The sequence below is a fragment of the Sander lucioperca genome, chromosome 4 (genome assembly GCF_008315115.2).
Source record: "Sander lucioperca isolate FBNREF2018 chromosome 4, SLUC_FBN_1.2, whole genome shotgun sequence".
Taxonomy (NCBI): domain Eukaryota; kingdom Metazoa; phylum Chordata; class Actinopteri; order Perciformes; family Percidae; genus Sander; species Sander lucioperca.
The window spans coordinates 13,785,567-13,809,991 of record NC_050176.1 but is presented as its reverse complement, the minus strand read 5'-3'; the positions used below and the strand labels follow the sequence as shown (position 1 = coordinate 13,809,991).

Below are 24,425 nucleotides of genomic sequence, written 5' to 3'. Positions count from 1 at the left end.
CTTTAGGAGTTCAGTTCAACAGTTCAGGAACTGTAGTAGGTAGGCTCCGACCGCTCCAACTCAACCGACCTCATGACACCACCCAACTACATTCCAGCTAGCACAAACACACAAGTGTGGCTTATACTGTATTTTAGCATCCTAACACCAGATCTGTCAAGCTGCAGTCTAATTTGCTGTGGTTAAACTATTGATCTTTTCTCAGTTAACTCTTTGAAAACCACACACAAGCCTTTTTGTTTAACAGGCCACAAATACCTGATCCTAAGTTCAGTCAACTAAGTTGTATTTGTCCATAAGCTTTGGTATTCATCCAATGTTGTATATACTTCAAGGACTACTGATCTTACAAAGTAGTAGAATGCTTTTTGAACGTCCTCTTCCTTCCCAGCTTCCCTTAGAGTTGGGCCTACTGCACTTCATTAAAATCTTTGCCCTCTGCTACTATGAGACACATTTTACATGATCTAATCAATGGACAGCAAAGGTAGGCAGTGGGGCAAAGCTCTTAAGCCAGAGTGCAGAGGGAATGAGTGTTTCATATTTACACGTCTTTTTCAGATTAGAACAGTAAGATTTAGGCTGAAAATCAGTAAAGTGGCCCTTTATAGACAGCTCTAGTACAAGACCATTTAAACCTCTCTATGCCAAACAGTCTGTCCTGGATGCATCCTGATGTGCCCTAAATCATTTTATCAATCTAATATTTATTGATTTTCTATTTATTTTTTTAAATCAATAATTAATATGAGTTATATACTTTATCACTTTAAAGATCTAAAATTCCTACCATCTTGTTGGAAATATTTATGACTAAAGTTACACTGCCCCCTGGAGGCAACACCATAAAACAGTCAAGTTAATTTCCTTCCGAACTTTATTCTTTTTCTCAAAACAAAATCAACAGATTCTGACTAAATGACATTAAACCCTCCGTCTCCCACCCCAACCAAACTAACCAACTCCCCCTAAATGTGGACTAATAGGAATATCTTTTAAATCAGTAAATAGACAGTGGCATTTTCATCTTTCAACGGAAGTCAGCCACAACTGAGAGCAGATTAATTAAATACGGAAACATAATTGGGGTCCATAGTTTTCACAGTGCCTAACACAGCTCAGCGGTAAGGCAATGAGCTTACAATTACAATTCTGCCTTATCTTTCGCAGTTTTACTCGGTCATGACAAACCCTTTGTAGATATTCCCATTCATTTTCCTTTCCCGTCAGTCTTCTTAAATTTAAGTTGCTCTTTAAAATAACTTGTCACACACTTCATCTGACAGAATATCTTTCAAAAAACACGAACACACTTCTGAAGGACATTCCCCAGCATACAAACTAGGTTTTCACATCTGATTAGACATATGTTAATAAATTAATCAACTGTTATCCTCTATAGCTCCCCGCCCCCCCCACACCCACCACCACCACCCCAGTTCACCCCCTGCAAAAAAACCTCACAGTATTCAAACCCAAATTTCCAGCATCCTATCAACCACCTCTTTCCTGAGCTGAAACTGACAGAAAGTCAATCTTGCATCACACTTAACAGCTTATAAAATACCATCAAAAAGTGGAGTGAATTACTGTAACTCGTGGGTGTTTCACATTTAAGTGATATGACATGACTGAAAATGGTAAAAAAAAAAAAAAAAAAATGCATTTATAAGCTCATCTTTGGCTGTCTTTCAATCATAGTTAGCGGTTACACAATCCAACCTTTGTGATGGCATTATAGAAGTCAATTCAGTTTGGGGCTGATTCTGTTTAACATCAAAGCTATGGGGTCAAATAAGCGTCAAAAAGATTTTGGAGATTCTTGGAAATAACGTTTAAAAATAAATACAAAGCTTGTGATTGTTTATCACCCTCACTGGTGAAAAATGTGTTCTTCTCAAATGTTACCACAAATCTTCTCTACACATTCACAAACAACTCATGCAGAGTTCCCCACAGGTTTACAAGCGTGATATACAACAAGTTTTGAAAAAATTTCTGACAATCACTGGTCAAGCTCTAAATCTTATCGACCCTTGTTTGATCCCATAGCAATCAATTTAAACTATACATTTTAAATAACCTCAAGTTAATACTGGTAGTCATGATTAGATCTGATCAAAGCCACATTCTGATGAAAATCCCCTTTGTGTATTCTCTGAATTGACCCAAATGCTGGCAGGTGAGACTCATGATCTTCCACAGTGCCTGATAGTCCTAAACTATGTTGGGACTCAAATCAAAAGCATTCAAGTCCTTTCAAAACACAAGCAAAAGATTTTTATGTTGACCTAGATAAATTACAAAAAGGTATAAAAATGGCTCAAACTCTATCACAAATATTAACAATTTTCTTAGACAATGAGTGTTCTGGGAAAAAAGGAGTTAAACCCAAAAAAAAAAAAAAATTCAGCTATAAGTCCAGTGCATCTGAACGGCTGATGAGGTTGGTGGTAACGCGCGCAGAGTGGTCCGTGCTGGGCTTCACTCGGGGACATATCACATCTTAGCGCGCTAAATAGTTCACTAGCACTCACAATTAGCCACTCCATAATATTAAAGAGGTTTATCTAGTGAACCAGCATCTTCTCTACGAGCTTACCCGCAGTGCTCTCCGTGGCTGTAACCATGGATGCAAGTGTACATTTTAGTGAACAAAGATGTGGTCTGAGGTGAGCCGTGGTTGTGTCCTCATGTGCGCCTGGCCTTCTGTCTCTTGGCCTGACGTTTGGCTTCGTCCAGAGCAGCGTTGTCCCCGCTGACCTGAGCCATGCTCCTCACTCCCTGGATACGGTTCACCATCTGCAACAGGAGGGGGATTACCTGCAAACACACATCAGCAAAAAGGTATTAAAACAAATGCTTTTTGGATTAACAGTTTCTTACTTGAAAAATATTTGATGTTATAAAACAAGAAAAAACAAAAACAAGAAATAAGACATTTTTTCTTGATGTCATTCCAAATTTGAAGCTTGGCCATGATGAAACCAAATTTCCAGCGAGGTTTATTCCAACTAAAGAGATTGAGAAATTCAACGGTTGAGCAAGAAAAGCTCTTTGAACATATAGTCTGGAGCAGGTGGAGGGGATTATGTACCTTCTCGTGGTTGTACGCTGCTAACAGGAGCAGCAGAGTGAGGGGCAGAGCTATATAGGAGCCCTGGGCAACGTCCTGGTCAGGCACTTTACGCTGTGGGAAAGCACACGCATAAAACACACAACCTGAGATGGGAAACAGCTCAATCAATACGGTTATGGTGTAGAAGTCACAAGCCACAATCTGTACAGTATGACTCAGGAATCCTGTGATTTTTAGCAGTAAAATAAAAACAGTTGATGTTTTCTGCACAGAAAACACTCTCATTGGAATAGTCTGTAGGTTAAAGGACAAATCCGGCGCAAAATTAACCTAGGGGTTAATAACGTGTACCGAGTCAACCGTTCTCTGGGATATGTTTTCATGCTAACCGAATGTGACCAGTTTCAGCGCAAACCGCTAATTAGCTTATAATGCTAGTCGTCGGGGCAAGGGTAAAGTAAAAAGAAATCTCTATTTCTACACCACTAACAAGGCTCAAAATAGCACCACACTTCCACGGTAGCATAATGAGGGTCCCTACATGTAAACCAAAGCATTGAGAACTTTGTAAGTGTACAGACAGTTTATTAAAAAGATAGTTTATAAAGACAGTACCGTTCATGTATACAGGCAGGCGCCATCTTGGGAAAACCGTCACGATTAGTTCAACGACGAACGCCGTGTAACCAGTAACCTAGCTCAAGCACGGCGTTCGAATGATCGTGACGGTTTTTCCGTGCCCCGACGACTAGCGTTATAAGCTAATTAGTGGTTTGTGCTATAACTGGTCACATTCGATTAGCATGGAAACAAATCCCAGAGAACGGTTGACTCGGTACATGTGTTATTAACCTCTAGGTTCATTTTGCACCGGATTTGTCCTTTTAACCATGGGTTAAAAAAACAAACATCTTACAGTGGGGTTGAAGGTGAGTGTGACGTGCTTGTGGTAGCCATTGGAGGTGAAGGTGACCTGAGGCAGAGTGAAGTCATACTGGGAGCGGGACAGCGTTGAGTACAGCATCAGCACATAGCTCTGCAGAAGAAAGCAGAGTTTCACCAAGTCAAATTTAAGACTTTTTAAGAACATTATGAATTAAATTTAAGACCTTTATCGTCCTTTATCAACTGAGCCCTAAATTCAGTTTTTTTTCAAGCCAAGTATTGCTAAACTTGCACTTCCCCCATAGCCGAAGAATACAATTTTTTTATGTCTGTGGTACTTTAGATCCAACAGCAGCATGTCCTGGGTCTATACATTTCTTAAAATTACAATTATGTCAACATTACGGAGATTTATAGCCACTGAATCAGAATCCTAAAAGGATTTATTGCCAAGTAAGTGGCACTTATGAGGAATTTGCCTTTGTTGTTGGTGTATACATAAACATATTAAACATCAATGTGAAATAAACAATAAATACAGAAACAAATAACACATACATATAACTATTTAACATTAAGAAAAAAGGGGCTGTATATGTAATTGTAGAATGTGAATAATGTAGACTGAAATCTGACTTTTGGTTTAAGGACTATGAGGAAAATGTTTCAGCAGTTTGGGCTTCACGGCATCCCTAATGATTAAGAGAGCAGAAATAAAAGCAGATACCTCTCCATCTCTGTCCAGAGGAGGGAAGTTGAAGAAGAGGGATTGTCCCAGAGAGACGCTGTTGATTGGGTTGTCCAGATTGTCACTCTTGTAAAGCTTCACCTGGACAAATGAAAGGGGAGAAACGTTCAACAACTCTGCACATTCCTGCCATGCGAGTTGCAGAAATGTATGCGTTCGTTCAATAAAAAAAAAAGAAAAAAAAAAGGGGACCACAATGCAGAGATAATTGAAGTCAGGCAGTCCTACCGATAGAGTTGCCAGATGTTCAGGGGATGTGTGGACGTTTCCGCTGAGGTCAAACTGATTGATTTGCCTGAATGCGATGATGTTGACCCCTTCAATGTCATTACTGCCGACCTGAGGGGGAACACAGAGCTTAATTTACAGATACAACCCTGGGCTCTTAAAGAAAACACCAAATGTGAACTGTGGATAAAGCTTTGTACAAGTCACACGGTGAGATAATAACAGAGAATTAAGTGGAATTAAGGCATTTCCAGCCTTGCCAGAAAGATTAGGGGGCCGGCACTTTTCAGACAAGCTAAAATTATAAACCGAGAGGTTTAAACTCGCAATGAGATTACTGCTGCTTTTGTTCTGCGTACAGTGAAGGGCCCATGTGATAAGGCTGCTGATAAGTCATAATCACAGGGTTCCCACAGTTATTTCAACAATTCAATTACAAAAGTTTTCCATAGCCTAACTAAGTTTCATTACCACATATAAAAGGGAAAACCCTAATGGCGTTTTTCCATTACATGGTACCTGCTCGACTCACCTCTATTCGCCTTTTTTGGTTTTCCATTACAAAAAAAAAGTATCTGGTACCTGCTAACAGGTACTTTTTTTTAGTATCACCTCCGTCAAGGTTCCAAGCGAGCTGAGCTGATACCAAAAGGTGACGTGAAAGCGACAGACGGGGGTCAAACCCGCCATTTTTAAATAATTTAGCCAGCTGTGTGTTTTTTTTTTGCTGCCTCCAGCTTCTTTTGAAACAAAATGTGTCTTCTGGCTGTGGCAACAACAACACACCTTCGACATTCTGTGTGTGTGTCGCGTTAGGTCACGGCAGTTTACTGCAGCGCCGCTAGACAACCAGCCAAGCTCGCCTCATGCATGAGGCGGTACTAAATCTGCAATGGAAAAAGGAGGACGGGGCACCGCGGCCAAGTCGAGCCGAGCTGGTACTAGCAGTGGAAAAATGCCACAAGACACTGAAATTGTGTTACTGTTTGGACTGGAGGATCAAAAATGGCATGTTACTAGAAGTTGATGAAAGATAAAATAGTTGCAGGGCTGCAGAAATAGGAGGAAAAGTCATACTGCGATTGCGATATAATGGTATCATGCATTTACTTGATTATCAAGGAAAATGCTGAAAATAGGCTACTAAGATTTTGAAATGTGTAAGTTAAACGAGCATAAGAAGAAAAACAAAAAAATGTGTAAAAAATAACTTGATATTTTACTAAAAAAAATTATAAACAAAATACAAATTCTTTTTCAACTAATCCATTTTGAATTCCCTTATAAAACGATGACATTCAAGCTGGGTGTAATATAATAACTGGTGATTAAGTTACAAAATATACTTTGTACAACCTCTTCTTAAAGTCTGCATGCTCTGAAACCCTCTACAAGTCCGAATCTCACGTGACCACACGCAACACACGCGCTACTGCCTAAACGCGCTTTATACATCCATGGGGTAGCGTAATTCTGAGGGCAGATTCAACACAGAAGAAACATAATTCAAGCATTATCAGGCCTTTATTAAGTTTGCTTCTTACCTCTATAGCTCTGTGTTGTGGTAAGGCCCTCTCTATGTGGTCGTTGCCTTCAGCTCGCAGCTGAATTAGATATTTGCAACCCGGCTGCAAGGAAACATAACATTCATTAAGTCATATGATGTGTACAGTAAAACGGTTTTAGAAGATACAGTAAAAGTACAGCATTTAATTACTGCCAGGGTTCAATATGCTTGCTGTGTACAAAAAAAATATACAGTATGTTCAAATGCCCCTTACACATTGTGTTTTACAAGGTCAAAACAATACTTTTTCTAGTGATCTAAGGCAGGACAGCACCTGTAGAGTTCCTAATTTTAGTTTATTAAAGTGCTCATATTATGCTTTTTGGCTTTTTCCCCTTTCCTTAATTGTGTTATTATATATATATATATATATATATATATATATATATATATATATATATATATATATATATATATCTTTGTTTGTGCATGTTATAGGTTTACAAAGTGAAAAAGCCCAAAGTCCACCCCAAAGGCAATTACCATCTCCAACAGAAAACACTGTTCACAAACTGCTCCAAACAGCTCTATTGTAGTCCAGCCTTTACCAGTGTTAGGAGTAACAGATTTTAAGTATTTTTTCGGTAACGGAATAATCTAATTAATTACTTTTCCCATCGTTGCAACGCCGTTATAGTTACTGAGAATGTAAAGTGGCGCGTTACTACAATTTGGTTGAATGAAGCGCGAGGTGTCAGGCTTTGGCTACACATCAGCTGCCTGGAGAGAGCAGGGGTGGGGATGATGACACTGTTGATGATTGGCTGGGTGGGCGGATGCCCTGCTCACGCGGTCTCACTGCACGCTCTGACTACCACTAAACACAAGACAGCGACAATGGCGACGAGCCAGGGAAATTCAAAGGCCGCGTTCTCGAACTGGAAGTACCGCCACTACTACTCGCTCATTGAAATTAAAGGCAAGAATGTTTAGGTAACATGCACGCTATGCCCCGGAAAAAAGACTTTATCCACGTCTGCCTCAAGCAACTCGAATCTTATGAAGCACCTCACATCAACACATGCAAACATGACACTTGTTGCTGCTGCTAACCCAACCCCAAGCCCAAATGCAGCTAGCGTGAGCTCCAGCGAAAGAGACGGTGCCACTCTGTTAAAACAAGCAACGCTCGATTTTTCTGTATATAGTGTTTTTATTCTTCAATCAGTTAATATAAACATCTTTGACGTTAAAAGATGTTATAGAACGTAATAGCGTTATAGAACATTAAAAATAACGTCACAGTTACTTTGCTGAGTAACTAATTACTTTTACAATGTGGTAACTGAGTTACTAACTCAATTACTTTTTGGGAGAAGTAATTTGTAACTGTAATTACTTTTTTAAAGTAAGATGACCAACACTGGCCTTTACTTCTGGGACAAACGTGCGTCACTTTGTAACACATGTCATAATGCTCGCCTAGCTGCTAGCATGGCACACCCTCATACTCTGCTTCTTAATGGCTAGCAGTCCTTACCTAGCTACTGCACATGTGCGACTCCCAACAAAGATGGAACAGAAGTGAGATGTCTCACTCTGTAGCTAAAACAGAGAGCTCAACACACAGGGTGAAAAGAGGAGCTGCAGCAATGTGCAGTACGACACAAATATATGGTGTTTTTTGAAAATTAACCATGTAAACATATTCTGGTACAACCTCTAAATACAATTATGAACTTGAAAATGAGCATAATATGAGCACTTTAAAACCCTCTGATCTGATTTGAACATGTTCCTAACGTACTCACCAGCAGACCCCTGAGTCTGAAGCGACCCTCCTCATCGGTGACGGTGTCCTCGCTGTAGAGGCTACACTCTCCCTGTCCCACCGCCTCCACGGCCACATCCCTCTCTGCATCCCCACTCAGAGACTGCACCGCTCCGTAGCAGCTGAGGACGACAGTACAAAATCAGGACACGGATCAGAATCATGTGCTGTGGACATTTTTGGAGCTGGACCCCTAGAACAAACAGCATCAAGGTACATCTGTATACCTGTACGCAGTCTTAATGCCAGTTATGTCGATATTAAGGCTTTGACCCTCCTCCACTGTGATCATCTGAGACGCTGGCTCAAAGCGGAACTCCTTCATCATGGGCTTGAAGTAGTACTGACCAGGACTCTGGAACAGAGATAAGCAGTGGGTACATCAAATGGAAAGCAGAATAAATATATACATTAGCTGGAGCACAACACAAGTCAAAGCATCCCTACAATCAGCTTCACAGTTTAGCAGAATTAATATCTCACAACACAGAAAGAAAATTGCAACGGTGAAGGTATATTAACAAGTTGCTGGATCCCTACCAGGTTATTAAAGGTGAGCAGGCCGGTGTCCTGAGTCACCAGGTTGGAGCGAAACTGTCCTCCACTCAGAGACAGGAGGACACCTGACAGGGGAATACCATCCTCCGATTTGATCTACAGTACAGAGGGAAAGAGAGGGAGATCTCATGTCATGTCAATTATCCCATGGATTCATTTACGGTTTCAGCATTTTCTATTATACCCAGGGCTTAAATTGGGCCGGGGCTGTCCGGGGCTTAGCAACAGCACATAGGCCTGCGCTCTTCTATGTCATCAGGGGATGCTTAACTAAGCACATCTTCAACAATGTATATATTTTTACATTTTTTTCTTAAAAACTCCAACGACTTTAACACGTCATCAAACCTTATTATATTTTATTTATAGTTTGTCAAATGATATAAATCAGATTTCGTAGTCTATGCCCACACATGTGCACCCATGGCAACCCTGAAACCAGAACCCCCCACTGGGGGTGCATGATATATCGACTCAAATCGTTATCGCGATATCACGTTGCACAATATTATAGCCAAAGTGTCGCGATAAGTATGCAATATTTTTTTATATTTATTTGTATTGTTTCTAATATGTCCTGTTCTGTAGACATGGTCGTTCATTATTTATTCGTGTTGTACCAGTCCAATATGACCGTCAGTTGAAATAAGAAAACTTGTTTTATTTCTTATGAATCTATTTTGATGCGTTTTTGATGCGTCCCTTAACTTTTGTAATTTTACACGTTTAAAAATATCGAAATTAACATTGATATCGCAATATTCATAATCAATATCGCAATATCACATTTTGTAATATCGTTCAACCCTACCCCCCCCCATAACAAATCCCAATTTACCCCTGATTATAGCCCATGAGTGTGTCAAAACAAATGATAGAAATTGGACATATTTGAAAAGGGTTGTAGCTGTGGATGAACTGGGAGGTAGTCTTTCCAAATAAAAGAGTATGAGGTGAAAAATGCCCATTGCAATGAAGCCATACTACCACAAAGAAATGACATCACTTAGTCAGGGCTCAAATTGCGAGAGCCAAATTGTGAAATGATGGGTATAATCAAACAGACAGGTGAGTTTAGTGTCTCTACTATTCCAGAGAGGATATACAATAGAAGGATAAATAAGGACACAAAACTCATTGTAAACGCTGTAGAGACGATATCAAAGCAAGTCATTACACAGCCTGAAAAGGGAAACTAACACTGATCATTTGTGCCAGGATCTCATGGTCGGCGTAGATAATTGCAGAGCCCCTTGACAAAGGCAGTACAAAAGGCGACGCACTGGCAGCAGCACACAGCAAAGCAAAACTATCATCAGTGATGGTTTCTTTTTATTGTATTTTGTGAAAACAAAGCAGGAACCAACAGCAGCCTCTCATCATGTCATTTCATATTCACTTTAAACCACATAATCAGGGCCAAGTAATAAATGTGAACAAAGAGCTATAATAAAATATTCTGGATGAAAGGGTCAGCTAAATTAGTGCAGATGTAAAAGTGGCTGGTGATTACTGGGATGTTAATATGTATGCATGTGAGGACTTGTCACATTGTACCTTGAAGGTGACACCAGCCAGAGCGAACGCCTTGAAATCTCCCAGGGTTCCCTCCACTGGACTCAGGACGAAACCTTCTTTACTGGCACTGATGTCGTACTGCCGGTCGCTGTGGAGCGGACCCACACTGAGGCAAAGAGAGGAGCACAACGGTGGTTAGGACTTTGTGTTATGTGATTACAATACTATTCAAGATACTTTGTCATTTTATGAACACAACAAAATTATGTTGGTGGCAATCAATGCAGCATTAGTAAATAAATAAAAAGGCATTGCACATAGTAACCTTATGAGCCTTTGCAGAGTTTTTAAAGTGCTAGTGCTTTTGTGACCGTATTCCTTAGCAGCTACAGGGTGTATTTGTGCGTGGAGAGGGGAGAGAGGAAAGGAGGGAGGTGGGGGGTAAAGAAGCTGTTCCTTAGTCAGTTATTCTGGGTTTTGATGGCTCTGTATCTTTTCCCAGATGGTAATGGGACAAACCATGTCCAGGGTGCATTGTGTCCATGCTGATGCTACTAGCTCTCTATATACTATCCCACATACAGAAGGAAGTGAAGGAAAATTAACCTAAATTCACTTTGACATTAAAAGTGGCACCTTTACAACGTGTAATGTGTGTATCAGTACAATGTCAATAAATATTCTCCCTCATAATATATGTAGTGAAGACTACGAAGGAATTCAACAAAAAGATTTTAAGTGTATTCTTTGGCGAAACGCGGATGCTTCACATAGATCTTCAACCTGGTAGCACAGAAGATCTAACTTTTGGAACTAAAGTTCCCATAATGCTTTGGTATGTGAACAGGAAGTATAATGTTGCTATGGATTCAGTGAGTTATGCTGTGGGCTACCACTTGAGTTCCATTCTTTTAATATACAAGCCTATATTTCTTTACATTTTGGCAAATTGGCAGCATTAAAAGTATGCCAAATTAATTATAAGCAGCTCATATCTGAGATCTACCCATAGTTGTACAGACAGCTATCACTGGATTACTTTGATACTAAAGAAAACAAGTTCTGGAGTTAGAAGTAGCTTTTTTCCCCCCCTGAGGATTTATGGATGTGGATTAAAAACTCCACTTCGGGCAAGTAAATACAATAACCCAGTAGCCCGTATAATAAGCCAGTAGCCCCATTCGGGCATCATCATATCATAAATGACGTTATCGTTCTCTGGGTTTTTTTTATAATTTTTTTCGCCTTGATACTTTCAAGGTTTTTGACTTTTATTTGATATTTTGACGTTTCTGTTCACGTTTTTGACGGATTAACATTTTTTTCAACACTTTTGACGTTTTCGAGGTTTGACATTTTGACAGTTTTTGACTTTTCGAACGTTTTTCACACTTTTTTTCCCGACAAAACCAATTTGTATAGGGGCCAGAAAAAAATGACTTTGGGCAAGTCGAATTTTTTTCCCCCCACATGCTCGACCGGACAAGTGAAAAAAAAAAAAAAAACTTAACGTTGAACCCTGACATCAGAGATTGCGATTTCCTCAGAAAGTGCAAGTCACACTAAATCTCAACATTTAATGTCTGTGTGCTTAATCATCGTCGCTAGCATGGCTAAAAACTACTCTCAACCACCTGCTCATCTGCAAACAAAACATCTGTATAAACGCTGGAGAAGAATAACTGAGCAAGCTTGAACAAACAAGCCAAGTCAAAAATATCAATATAGTTTTCATGCCACAGAACGGCACAGATGCAGTGCTTCATGAGCTAAAAGCTCCAGCCCTGGCACTCTTATGTGCAGCTTTTGACAGTGTTTACCCTCAGGTCCTTTTAAACAGACTGCACAAACTTGTTGGTCTCTCTGTGCAGATTGTGATTTAATTATCTGGGGATCTAGGGATTCTACCTTTTTCATTTTTTTTTTTTTTTTTACTCTCTGGGCTTTAACGGCAAAGTCATTCCAGGGTTTAAACTAGGACACAGACATCGCTGCTGTTTCTACACTTCTTTTGGGGTTCAAATGTGTTCATGGACCGGCTTCTAAGTATATTTATGACTTATTTAGCACATAAACGTATAGCAGAACCCTAAGATCTGGACTCTTTTCCTTTCAGCATGACAAAAATGTAGCATCCAGACTTATAGGACGGCTGCTTTCAGCTTGTGTCGCAGGCTCTGTAACATCCTTCCTCTGGTTTTCATCTCTCATGTGAAGTGCTGGGTTCTCATACCTGTATGCTCCCATCTCATTGGTGGCCACGGTAATGAGCGGTGCAGCAGTTCCTCTTTCAGTGATGGAGATCTCCACACCCTGTAGCTCCGGTGACACCTTGCCCTCCAGGAAGAGACCTGCACGCCCTGCGATGTCCACCAGCCGACCTGGACACGACTCTGTCGAGAGAGTGTCATTACTTTTTAGGGAGCGTGTTGGTACTAGAGGATTTAGGATGCTATTATGTTATGTGCTCTTTCTCCATCTAAGCAATACAGTCGGATGTCGGGGCAAAAATGTTAGGAGCATGTGCAAGTATGTGTGTGTGTGTGTGCGTGCGCGCGTGTGTGTAAAGGAACTTACCTCCAGTTATAGTGGCCTCTACCTCAGGAGGATAGAACAGTAGTTCCTTGGATGAGGGTGTCACTGTGATCTTCTCTCCAGCCCTGTACAGTCATACAGTCTATTTTAACTCACTGCATCATCACATGAGCTTCAAGACTAAGCAAGACTCTCAGACTTAGACACTGGTGGTTATTATTAGTGGATGTCAACCAGCCGCTAATAATAAAGTTGCGAAGTGATAGGGGTTATTTGGGAGTCTAGTGTCCTGTTCATTTTCTCCATAGACAATTTTAAAAGGACTCACAGTTGGAGCGGTTTTAAAGCTTGTCAGTACAAAAGATAAGCAACTGCATAAGAAAATATCTAGTTAAATAAATAAAAAGTCAAGATTCAATACTTTGCTAGGAATTTGGTGCAGTGTGCTCATTACAAAAAAAAAAAAAAGCATTCATAGCAGGATGGTCAATACCTAGCCTGTGGACATTAACAGAGAAGTTTATTACAACTCCTCGACTTGCCTTTTATTAGGAAACATCCAATCACTGAGCTTAACATTCTGTTGCGTGTGCAGCTAAAAGACAAGTGGAGGTTAAATCTTATGCTTTGTAGAAAACTGATAAATACCACATCTATGGTGCCGTGTTCTGTTCCAAACTGCAATGACAAAGCATTTCAAATTTGCAACAGCTTTGATTCTCGCCTCTGTCTGAGCAATAGCAATGGCTCATGGGCACTGTTACATTAAAGTGTAACTCTCGCCAAAATGCAACCTAGGGTCTTTTTGTGGATGTACCCGAGTCAAACTTTCGTTTAAAAGCATATTTAGGACGGAATCGCCACTTTTAAGATTTACCGTCTTTTCGTTTTTCGGTCAAATTATTTAGAAATTTTGAATGGGAGTGCTAGGGGCACTTTTATGCTAGCCTCAAAATAGCTATTTTTAAAACACTAAGAAGGCTCGACACAACATGAAACTTAGCTCGAAGTATCATCAGGGTCTCTACGCCTTAACGAAAGCATTGACAACATTGTTTGTGTACCCAGAGTTTACTGAAAAGAAAAGTTTTGAACAACTCACTCAGGTCTTGTTGTTTCCGGCTGCTACCACCTCGGCAGTCAAAACGAGTCGATATCCGAATGTGAATGAAAGGACTCCATATGACGCTCCTTTTTCCAACTACGAGGTCAATATTGTTTTTCAATAACGACAAAACAAGAAATAACCGGGCATTTATATGGAACACAGCTTTAGGAGCTTTCCATCTTTACTCTCCTCCCTGTTATGTTGCATTCGGAAATCAATTGTTTTTGACTGATAAAATGGCTGCGGCCGGAAACAACAAGACCTACGGTGAGTTGTTCAAAACCTTTTTTTTAGCAAACTCTGGGTACACAAACAGTGTTGTCAATGCTTTCGTTAAGGTGTAGAGCCCCTGGTCATACTTTAAGCAAAGTTTCATGTTGTGTCGAGCCTTCTTAGTGTTTTAAAAATAGCTATTTTGAGGCTAGCATAAAAGTGCCTCTAGCACTCCCATTCAAAAGGCCATTTGACCGAAAAACGAAAATACGGTAAATCTTAAAAGTGGCGATTCCGTCCTAAATATGCTTTCAAAATGAAAGTTTGACTCGGGTACATTCACAAAAAGACCCTAAGTTGCATTTTGGCGAGAGTTACGCTTTAAGTCCACCATGCCAAACTAATGGAACCCAGAAACAAAAAGAGTAGAAATGGAGAAATGCAGTGCGACTGACCGGGCCCAGTAGGAGAACTCATAGTGGAAGGGGCCTGTCAGGTCATCGGCCTTCTCTTGGATAGGAGGGCTATCGTCCCTGGCACCCCCGTCCTCTTCGGCGGCGCGGCGCTCTCGTTCCTGACGGCGCAGTTGAATCTCTTGCAGCTGCTGCTCCTGCCTCTGCTCCTCCAGGCTCCGCAGGGGACCCAGCACCAGCGCCGGCTCACTCTCAATAGATGATCTGACAGAGGGGAGGGAGGAAAAGAAATAACACATGTAAGATAGACATTTGCATAAGGATGCTCTTTGTGCCAATATTAGCACACAGGGTTCTATGAAAAATGAGCATAGCCATGTTTAGAGCTGTAACAATTCCAAATTTTGCTGTATAATTATTTGTCTCAGAAATAATTGCGATATAATAGAAAAAATAAAATAAATAAATAAATAAAAAAATAGAATATAATGGTCTCTTTCAGTCAAATTCAAACATATTTATTGTAATATGTAATTATTGTTACAGGCCTGGCCATGGCGAGTCCTTACTTGATAGTAACTGTGACGTCTAAGATCTTGTCGGTGGTGATGAGCCCGGTCATGTGATGGCGCACTGCGGTGAGGGTCAGGATAGCGGGGGCCGAGCTGTTCGACACAGGTTAACAGTCACTTGGTTGAACTGTATCGAGGGAGAACACTCTTAACCCAGAAATAAAAAACGGACACAGCGTCTCATTACTTACGTATCGTACGTGTAGAAGTCCTGCTCAAACTGGTGGCAGGAGCGAGGGGTGACTTTGTAAACACCTGGACAAGCCATTTTTAGTTGATTAATTACTTTGCTCCAGTTTTATATTTAGATAAGTCTGACACAGACCTTTTAGGCTCAAGACACTGTACTCTAATTATGCATGAGGGAACATTTGGTACACTGATATTTTTCTTTTCTAAATATGCTAATTCATGCTAATGGGGGGGTCAATAGAATAAACTTCACCAGGCTTGGAGAGGCAGAAGCGGTTGACTCCCTTAGAGAGGTTGTACACGCCAACATTCTCAGGTTTGCTGCCATCTTGGAAGAACTCCTGCGCAGAAAAACTCATCCAGTTAGAAACAGAACAACAATTGTGGACGTGCCACCCGCTGTTACAACACACGCCAGCTACTGATTTACTGACCAAAGTAATGGCATGGGAGAGGGAGCAGCGCAGGATGTAGCCAATCTGTCTGAACTCCACCCCCACAACGTCGGAGTCCAGAACCTCCACTTCTATGGACTTGTGCTTCCAGCACCACTCCTCATGAGTAATACTCACTGGCAGGTGTAAACATGGGAGAGAACAACAAGTAGTTAACAAAATAGACTAAAAAGTAACTAGTAAACTAAAAAGTGTTAAATCTGCCACACCATCCAAGGAGGAAGAAAACCTCAAAAGCCTTGATCACTTCAGGTCGAGGCTCTCCCATTTTATAATTAACTCATCTTTAAAGATTATTTGTTTTGGCATTATAGGCCTTTTTTGTGACAGGACAGCTTAGACATGAAAGGGGAGAGAGAGGGGGAATGACATGCAGCAAAGGGCCGCAGGTCAGAACCGAACCCGTGGCATTGAGTACTGACCCTCTCCATATGGGTCTCTACCACGTGAGCTCCCCAGACGCCCGAATTATCTTAAATGGTTAAGAAAGTAAACTTCTTGCACTACTCGGGCCTGGCAACACTACACGCCGAGTAAACATGCCTCAAAAGATGCGGTGTGTGCAGATGGCTCGCAGGCACACAGAACAGATTGAGTGTAGTGAACAGCGAGTGAGATGGGTGCAGCACCAGAAGGTACTGAAACACCGGCTGAATAATGTGTGCTTCCTTGAAAGCTGGTGCTAAATATCAATTATGATCGGAAGCTGGAAATTACTAATTACTGATTACACCGCAATCGTTGGAGTAATTAGTGCGATTTCTGAATAAAAATGTACACAGGATGGAGGAATTCATAGGAGTTTATATACAATGGTCGGCTTGAGTTCTTCCACTCAAAACTTGCATGCTGATTCTGCATCTGTGCTCTCCTTAAATGTTGATTTACATACCTGCAACTTCTAATTGCTCTAATTAACCCAAAATAAAAGAAAAACAATTCACAAAATGAAAAACAATCTCAATTAGGGCTGCACAATATATCGTTTTTTCATCGTCATCGCGATATTGACTGGCGCAGTAAACCCACCGCGAAAGGCTGCGACATATCACGAAAGACACTCAGAGACTTTTTGTGTGGGTTGAAAGAAAATAACAGTGGAAAACTACACTTTAAAAAAATGTAGCCTAACTGTCTTTTTTTTTTTTTTTAGTGGTGACTTTTTATATTCAATTCAATGTTCAATAAAAGAATGTTGGAAATGATTTCCTTTCATTTGTTTTAAACAAGCCATTTGTTGTATTTTAGCAGAATACTGAAAGCAGCAGAAACTGAGTCCAGTTTAATAAATGTGTATTTATAGAAAGTAATATCGTTATCGCCATATTCAACAATGATATATATCACATATTTGCCTCATATCGTGCAGCCCTAATCACAATTATTAATACTACTATTATTTAGCATGTAAAGTGTTATTTGTAGGGAGTCCTGACCTTTGTATTTCCCTGGTAAAACGTCGTCAAAGGAGAAGCTGAGGATGTCACTGTTGCCAGGCAGCGACACCGTCCTTCTCTCTCCCTGCCGACTCACTGGTTGCAGGGTCACCGACAGGTCGTCGCAGGACGCTAGCGATCAAGCAGAGGACACAAAATCAGCGAAAATATGAACAACTACACAAATACGTCATCATTTTATGGGGTTAAAGCTGTATTTCAGACAAGAGTGTCTTTTTAGAAACAAACCAAGTGTAAATTACCAGGTTCTTACCTAAACAGTAGACTTTTCCAGAGACAGAAGCCATGAATTGGGTGAAAAGTAGGTCTGTGAGGGGCTGGTCCACAAGGGAGACCTCCAGGGCCTGAGGCTGAAGAGCCAGGCCTGCTTTCACCTCGGCCTCGGGGAGCGACACCTGAACACATGGAAATACAACCAAAGTTACCTTGTAGAAAGCAACGGTTTTTTTATGTATTTATATATAAGCACAGTACATCCCAAAACCTAATAGTATTGACTTATTCTGGATCGTTTCTGAATCCGTTAAAGATTTGGGTAGTTGCTCTTTCCTTAGTTTTTGATAAGACTATTATCTTATGTTATTTTTTAAACACAAAAATTGGAAATCTGAGAATCAAGCATTGAAGGCTTCTTGTCCATTTATATTAGTGACTGAAAATGGAGGCTGACAAAATTTTGGTTTTGAAAAAGTCGTTTTTTTGGTGAAATTAGGAGGCAGTGTGTAGAAAACTCTTCATTTCAACTTGACTAATCAGCCGTTCCTTGCCCATTGCGATGCTTTCAAAGCATACAACAGGAATAAATAGAAATAGGGCATCTGACAAAAGTTCAGCTTGTCACTTGTGGGCAGTTAGGACATTCCAATAAAAACCAAAAATGCAATCAAACTGACTCGCGTCACAGTCAGTTAGGACAAGGTTTTTAGAGATCTTGTCAGCTGTGCATCTTAATGACAGACTGGTAAAAAGGCACCCACTAAAACTGGGCTCTACAATTTTATATAAATATAAAAAAGTATGTCATTTCACTTTCAGGGTGGATTTTCCCTTTAAATCGGGGGTCATTTTTTAAGTTAAGGTCCCCTTAACTTAGAGAGAGATAGAACAGGAACCCCCTACTACATATATTGTTTAAAATGAAGTTGCATAATAAACTGGGCCTACAATAATGTGTAGGGCCACCTTTCTACCTTTTTGCATAGAATACTAAGCTATTAAAATAGCCTACTAATTGTCGGCATGATTTTATAAATCATGTTTAAATGTTAAACATACATGTAGCACAGTGAACCCTTAGGATGAACTGTGTATGTGGTTGGCCTTAGTGACTCCTTTACTGTTGGATTCATGTTAAGACTTTACAATAATTTGGAGGCGCCCCCTGCACTGACTCCGAGGACTCCCTAGGGGCCCCGGACCCCCCTGTTGATGATCCCTGCTTGCAGATAAAGCCGTACAGATTAAGTCTTCACTCGTATATATAAAACCTAAATGCTGCCATTCTTACATGGACACTGTAGTCTCCAGGCTTGGCCTGGAAGCAGAAGGCCCCCTGAGGATCGGAGTCGATGGTCCTGCTGGCGGCACTGTCTTGGCCCGGGGGTGTCAGAGAGACTTTGTAGCGGCCTTGCTGCTTCATGCCCTCGGGCAAGTGGCTGATGGAGATCTGGCCACACACGCTGAACCTGTGTGGCACCAACAGCAGAATTTAGGTCAAGCCAGTTACCAATGTGGTAATGTGAAAAACCAAGCTGACAGCACTGAAGCTGACTTTTTGTAATTAATGTCAAAACATGTATAATGTTAAGAATTGGAAATGTATGCAGCTCAAGCAGTGAGCGGACAGGCTAGACGTACCCTGCTGTGATGATGTCAGGCAGCTGGGGTGTGTTGGGGGCGATCTTCACTGTGATTGGCTCAAAGAACATGAGCTCCTTGCTGACACGGATGGTGTAGGTACCAGCCGTCATGTTCTCCAACCGGAAAGAACCATCCTCCTTGCTGAGCACTGTGAGGACAGAAGAGCGAAGTACGTAACAGTATAAAAATGTGTACACAATGAGAACCACCGAATGCACAAATAAGAGCATTACCACAATTGTTCGGATGTTTCTGTTGCTTTTAAGACACTAACTAAAGCGTGGAGTCTTTGAGTAGGGCTACCTTTGATCTGGTTGTTGAGGGACACTGTGGCATCAGAGACGCCCTCCCCACCCACGCTGTTGAGAACTCGGCCTGTCACTGAGAAGCCCATGACACGGAAGATGGGCTGCATGCGGAGCAACAGAAACAGCATTTTTTTTGTTGTCAAAATGTGGTACCATGCATAAAATGTGTTCATATATCTCTGTCTTGGGCCTTTTGGAAAGTAAGTAAGAGTGTGTGTGTGTGTGTGTGTGTGTGTGTGTGTTTTAGAGGTGCAACAACTATGTTGTTTCTGTCCACTTTAAATGAGATGTGTTTAACATTAATAAAAGTACTAATTATTGTGGCCAGCTTAACTCGGTTGGTACAGTAAGTGTACATATACAAAGAGGTGTTTTATGAAATACGACAGTGGTGCCTAAAGAAAGTAAATGGGAATAATCCTGAACCATTTCATGTTTTTATTTCTGGTGGAGCAGGCAGAGGGAAATCTATATATATGCAATGTCTGTCTATCTATCTATCTATAATAATATAAATACAATTTGACTCTTTACCTCCAGTTTCAAACTGTTGTGTTCCACCTTGAAATTCATCCTAGAAGGAGCGACATCAAACGTGATCCTTTCTCCTCGGTAGAAGGGCACCTGGAGGGAAGGATTTCACAAAAACAGCATGATGTAATACAGTCCTTTAATATGCTAATGTGGTATATTCAAGTGAACCGTTATGCAACCACAGGTGTCACCAAACCAACCAGGATTTAACCTTAAGGAGTACAACTTTGAGCAAGATTAGAAATGACAGGACAGCTGTCTGTCAGCTTTTTTTTTTTTTTTAAACAGAGAGCTTACCACGGTGTAGTCGCCGCTGGCCAGTGAGGGGAAGACGAAGGTCCCATCTTCCCTGGACAGAGAGCTGCACAGGTAGACCAGGGAGCTGTCCCCAGAATCTGCCCCATCCACTGGGGATGTGTTACAGCCACCAACGTCCTGAAAACAAGCACACACATATGTAGCAATGTAACTTGTAATTATAATCAATACACAATTCCATGATATTTCAGAAATCCTACTGAAACAGCACAACTTTAATCAAATAATGCAGGATAAATCCGACAAGCCCTATGACATCCCGATCCGGTTTGACTCCCCACCGTTTCCAAAAATGTTACATAATGTTGGTTTACCTCTTTCTTGACTGCGGCAGAGTACAGTAGGAAGGTGACCTCTTTCATGGGCTCTCCATCACTGCGGACCTCCCCCGAGACATCGTAGCCTCCGACTACCAGATGGTCGGCGGCCGGGGCATTGGCATTGGAGACGAGCACCGAGGTGGTGCTCTGTAGGAAGACGGCAAAAGGTCACCACGGAAGTTACAGTTAAGAGTCAGAATAATGGTTCTGTAAGGAGCAGTGCTCCATTACTGCTGGAGATCATTATGCTTATAAACCTGCTGAACTGACAGGGAACCTTATCAGCTACGCAAGTAGGTGAATAATGAAGTATTCCACACTAAAAGTGACACAGAATTTAAAAAAAACTCGGAGATAATGCATTCTTCGCTGTATTAATGACACTGCTCAAGCGGAGAAGTGCCGTTCTGTGGTAGCCAGCAATAGGTTAATACCTGGGTATGGGAAAGAAAACGATGACCAAATGCAGGTGAAAGGCTGAAATCATTAGCTGCTGATCTGCTCAGACTCTATTCCAAACGTCTCCACTCAACAATGTATTGTTGTAGAGCAAGCGTCTTCATCCATCTTTTTTAAACCATCATTGTGGGGGACTCTATTTATATTCCGAGCTACACAAGTATCTACTACTGTATATTTTTCATATTTTTTACAGTGTCTGTGCGATTTAGAGTATACATATAATTTGTTCTCTTGTTAGAGAATGTGAGTAACAATTTAGGGGAATCACAGAGAGTAAAGAAAGATTTGACCATGACAACAATGTCTTGCAAAGTCGTTTGATCAAGGAGCACTAAGCAGGGCTAAGTGCTGAAGCCAGAGCAAAAGTGCCTTATGATGCAGTTTTTATAATGACTACAAGAAGAAATCTCTCATTGTAGTGAGGTCTTTGGAAAAATAATCTCAATAATATTAATTCTCTCTCACAATATAGAGTTAATACATAGTTGGGTCCCAAAAGCTATCTTCAACGGAATCGATACAGCACAGTATCGTGATATTTTACGTGGCAATACTGTATCGATACACAGACGCCAAGTATCCATCTTTTATTATATATGTGTTGGTCAGTTTGTCTGCTTGACAATCCCATTTTGCAGCAATAAAATTGAATAAAGATAAACAAACAGAAATGTATCTTTTAGATGAAACAGATGTTGACGAAGTTTCCTTTTGGGGATATTATTTGAAAATTTGAAGTTGGGGGAAAAAAGGTAATAAATTGCAATATGTCACAGAATTTTGCAATATGTTTAAAATCGCAATAATATCGTATCGTGACATAAGTATCGTGTTGATATCGTATCGTGAGGACTCTGGTGAGTCCCACCACTAATATTCTGTGCTGTTAATACGGCCTAATGAAAGGTTTTGGTACCAACCTGCTCCAGAGTCCAGGAGGGATGGGCAGCTGTGATGTCATAATTTCCAGGGAGTACTTTTAAAAAAGTATACCTGTGTTAGGTAGACCAAAAAAAAAAAAGCCCTTGAAATGGCAAACAATCTAAAGAGACATATGTTAATTGCAGAAAAACCTGTGTAAAGCTCTAACAAACAGAAAGGTGAGAGCCACTTACTTTCCTCCAGGCTGTGTGACGACACTCTGGAGTTTCTCCTCTGTTCCCGCTAGGGTGAGTTTGACTTCTACTCCAGCCGGACCCAGGAGATGGCCTTTACTCAGAACCTAAAGAAAGACAGTTATTATATGACATGAATTCATTCCTGGACTAATTCTTTTCTGAAAAAAAAGAGGGGTGGTTAATGCTATCAAACTAGTTTTTTTTTCTGGTCTTTGGTGCATAGATGGGAAACGGTAGTTATCAGCACACACACAAAAAAGACAATGATGTGATTAGCTGAACCTGAGCACTTTTTCACTTTCTTTGATCTCAGTCAAAGGTTTTCAAGACAAAAAGTTCCCATTAACGAGGCAGGAAATCCTTCACAATTCTCACCGTTCCTGAGACTGAAAAGCCAGTGAAAACAAAGTTGATGTCTTCTTCTTTTGTACAGATGTCGCTCACTCCATCCACATGGAGGTCGACACTGGTCGGCTCTGGTGAGAGTTAAAAAAAATTTTACAAAATCAACCAAAAGACATAGACACGAGAACATAGATTAGCCTACGCAAAACAGCCTCTGAGACTGCGTCTTTGCATTTTAAAATCAACAGTTTAGCATAAAAAATATTTGGTGAATTATGAGGATGATATAATCTTACCAAAGCTCCACCCGAGAGGAGGCTCAATCTTCAAAACAAAGTCTCCCTGTGTTAAAGAGACAAGTCTAGAGATTACAATCATCATCAGTGAATAAAAGAGTTAAAAGTACTCAAAAGGAGTGAATCTCATACCTTGTCATAGAGGGGGATCATGAAGTAGCCATTGATTGGAGCACAGTCAGTTTGATATTTCAAAGAACCTTGTTTGGTGTACAGTTTAATCTGTGCATGAAAGTAGACAGAAACCGATTATTAAGTTTATATTTGAATTACTATTACTAAACATGAACTGTTATGGCACTAGGTAACAGTCTATGTTGCTTTATATACTAGTTAAACAGCAAATTGGTTGAGTAATTTGTATCCGATGTCATTCACAACCAGACCAGTCTATCTGGGTTAGTTAATTTCACTAAATGGCTAATCCCATGGACGCTGTGAACGAGCAAGGATTAAAACTGATGGCTAGCACTTAACGTCTTCCTCGTCCACAGACGGCCAGGTTGTAGCTAGGGTTTAAGAGTGAGCAGTGTTAACATATGTTAAAGCTGATGTGACATTATGCTAATATATGGGTTTTTTAGTCAACCGTCACTGCGTAGAGAAAACATCCGAACTAGCTAGCAAAATAGCATTATCAGAATTAACGTCAAATTTCACGTTCTGCATTAAATTCATGTTTTGCTAGCAAAAGAGAGCTAACTTTGAGATAAAGTAGACTATGGTTGTGATAATTTCGTGCAAACTATCATTCAACCAAATATCCAATCTTCACATAGGTAGTTAACCTTTAGCTTAGCTAGCTACTACTATAAACCAGCTAACCGTTAGCTAGCTAGTAAGCTAGCCGGGAGGTTTTCACTCACCTCGATCAGAGAGTAATTGATCTCAACGTCGGATTTCACAAATCCCCCGCATGCCACCACAATGTCCTCAGATGAAACAGTCAAGAAATTGGAATAGGTGATACAGAATAAAACCCAAAGGGCCCCTACGTCTGCCCGGATCGTAATTCTCAACATTTTGGCTGATACCTCGAAGAGCCGAGCAACAGCACGCTGCCTCCGGTTCCGTACCAGCTGAGCTGCTGTCAATGACAGAGGAAAGTGTCATGAGCAGCGACCCCTTCTGGGTTGGAGTTAGTATAATAAGACGCTAATGACAGATTTGTGAGGCTAGGAAAGAGAAAATAGGAGAGAGAAAGAGGAAAAAAAGACGAAGACATGTTGAGGAATTACAATATTTATTTTCCATTTAAACATCTTAACAGTAAAGGCAGTCAACAAGGTCACATGCAATGTGTCACAATAAAGTAAAACATATAAAACAAGTAAAACAAATATGTATGTGTGTTGTATGTTTTGATTTGTTGATGAGAGAAGTGTATATGATGTAGATTGTATTGGAAAATCTATACAAAATCCTCACACAAGAAATGGTCAAATGAACATGGTTACAGTTTAGTATTTTGAAATGTATTTGTTCTTTGCATTGTAATACAACCTCAGGGTTAATAATGATAAACGGTAGCTTTAAAAACACATAAGACTCACAATGAACACACT

The 24,425-nt window shown here is 40.6% G+C and overlaps 1 protein-coding gene across 1 annotated transcript; it reads right to left on the bottom strand.

The window, feature by feature from the left end:
* Positions 1–862: 862 nt before the first annotated feature.
* On the bottom strand, positions 863–23,968 carry nomo (nodal modulator). Its single transcript, XM_031288885.2, has 31 exons — positions 23,727–23,968; positions 22,993–23,082; positions 22,861–22,906; positions 22,595–22,695; positions 22,217–22,323; positions 22,022–22,094; positions 20,634–20,786; positions 20,299–20,436; positions 20,002–20,091; positions 19,463–19,568; positions 19,157–19,307; positions 18,807–18,984; positions 17,553–17,694; positions 17,279–17,410; positions 15,822–15,958; positions 15,641–15,728; positions 15,387–15,450; positions 15,193–15,288; positions 14,666–14,887; positions 12,932–13,014; positions 12,588–12,747; positions 10,394–10,520; positions 8,819–8,932; positions 8,506–8,633; positions 8,259–8,400; positions 6,485–6,568; positions 4,941–5,051; positions 4,692–4,793; positions 3,996–4,115; positions 3,098–3,190; positions 863–2,823 (listed from the first exon to the last, which is right to left on the bottom strand). Exons 1-31 carry the CDS (start codon positions 23,880–23,882, stop codon positions 2,692–2,694), a joined length of 3,666 nt encoding a protein of 1,221 aa, XP_031144745.1. The 5' UTR covers positions 23,883–23,968; the 3' UTR covers positions 863–2,691.
* Between the last annotated feature and the right edge of the window lie 457 nt (positions 23,969–24,425).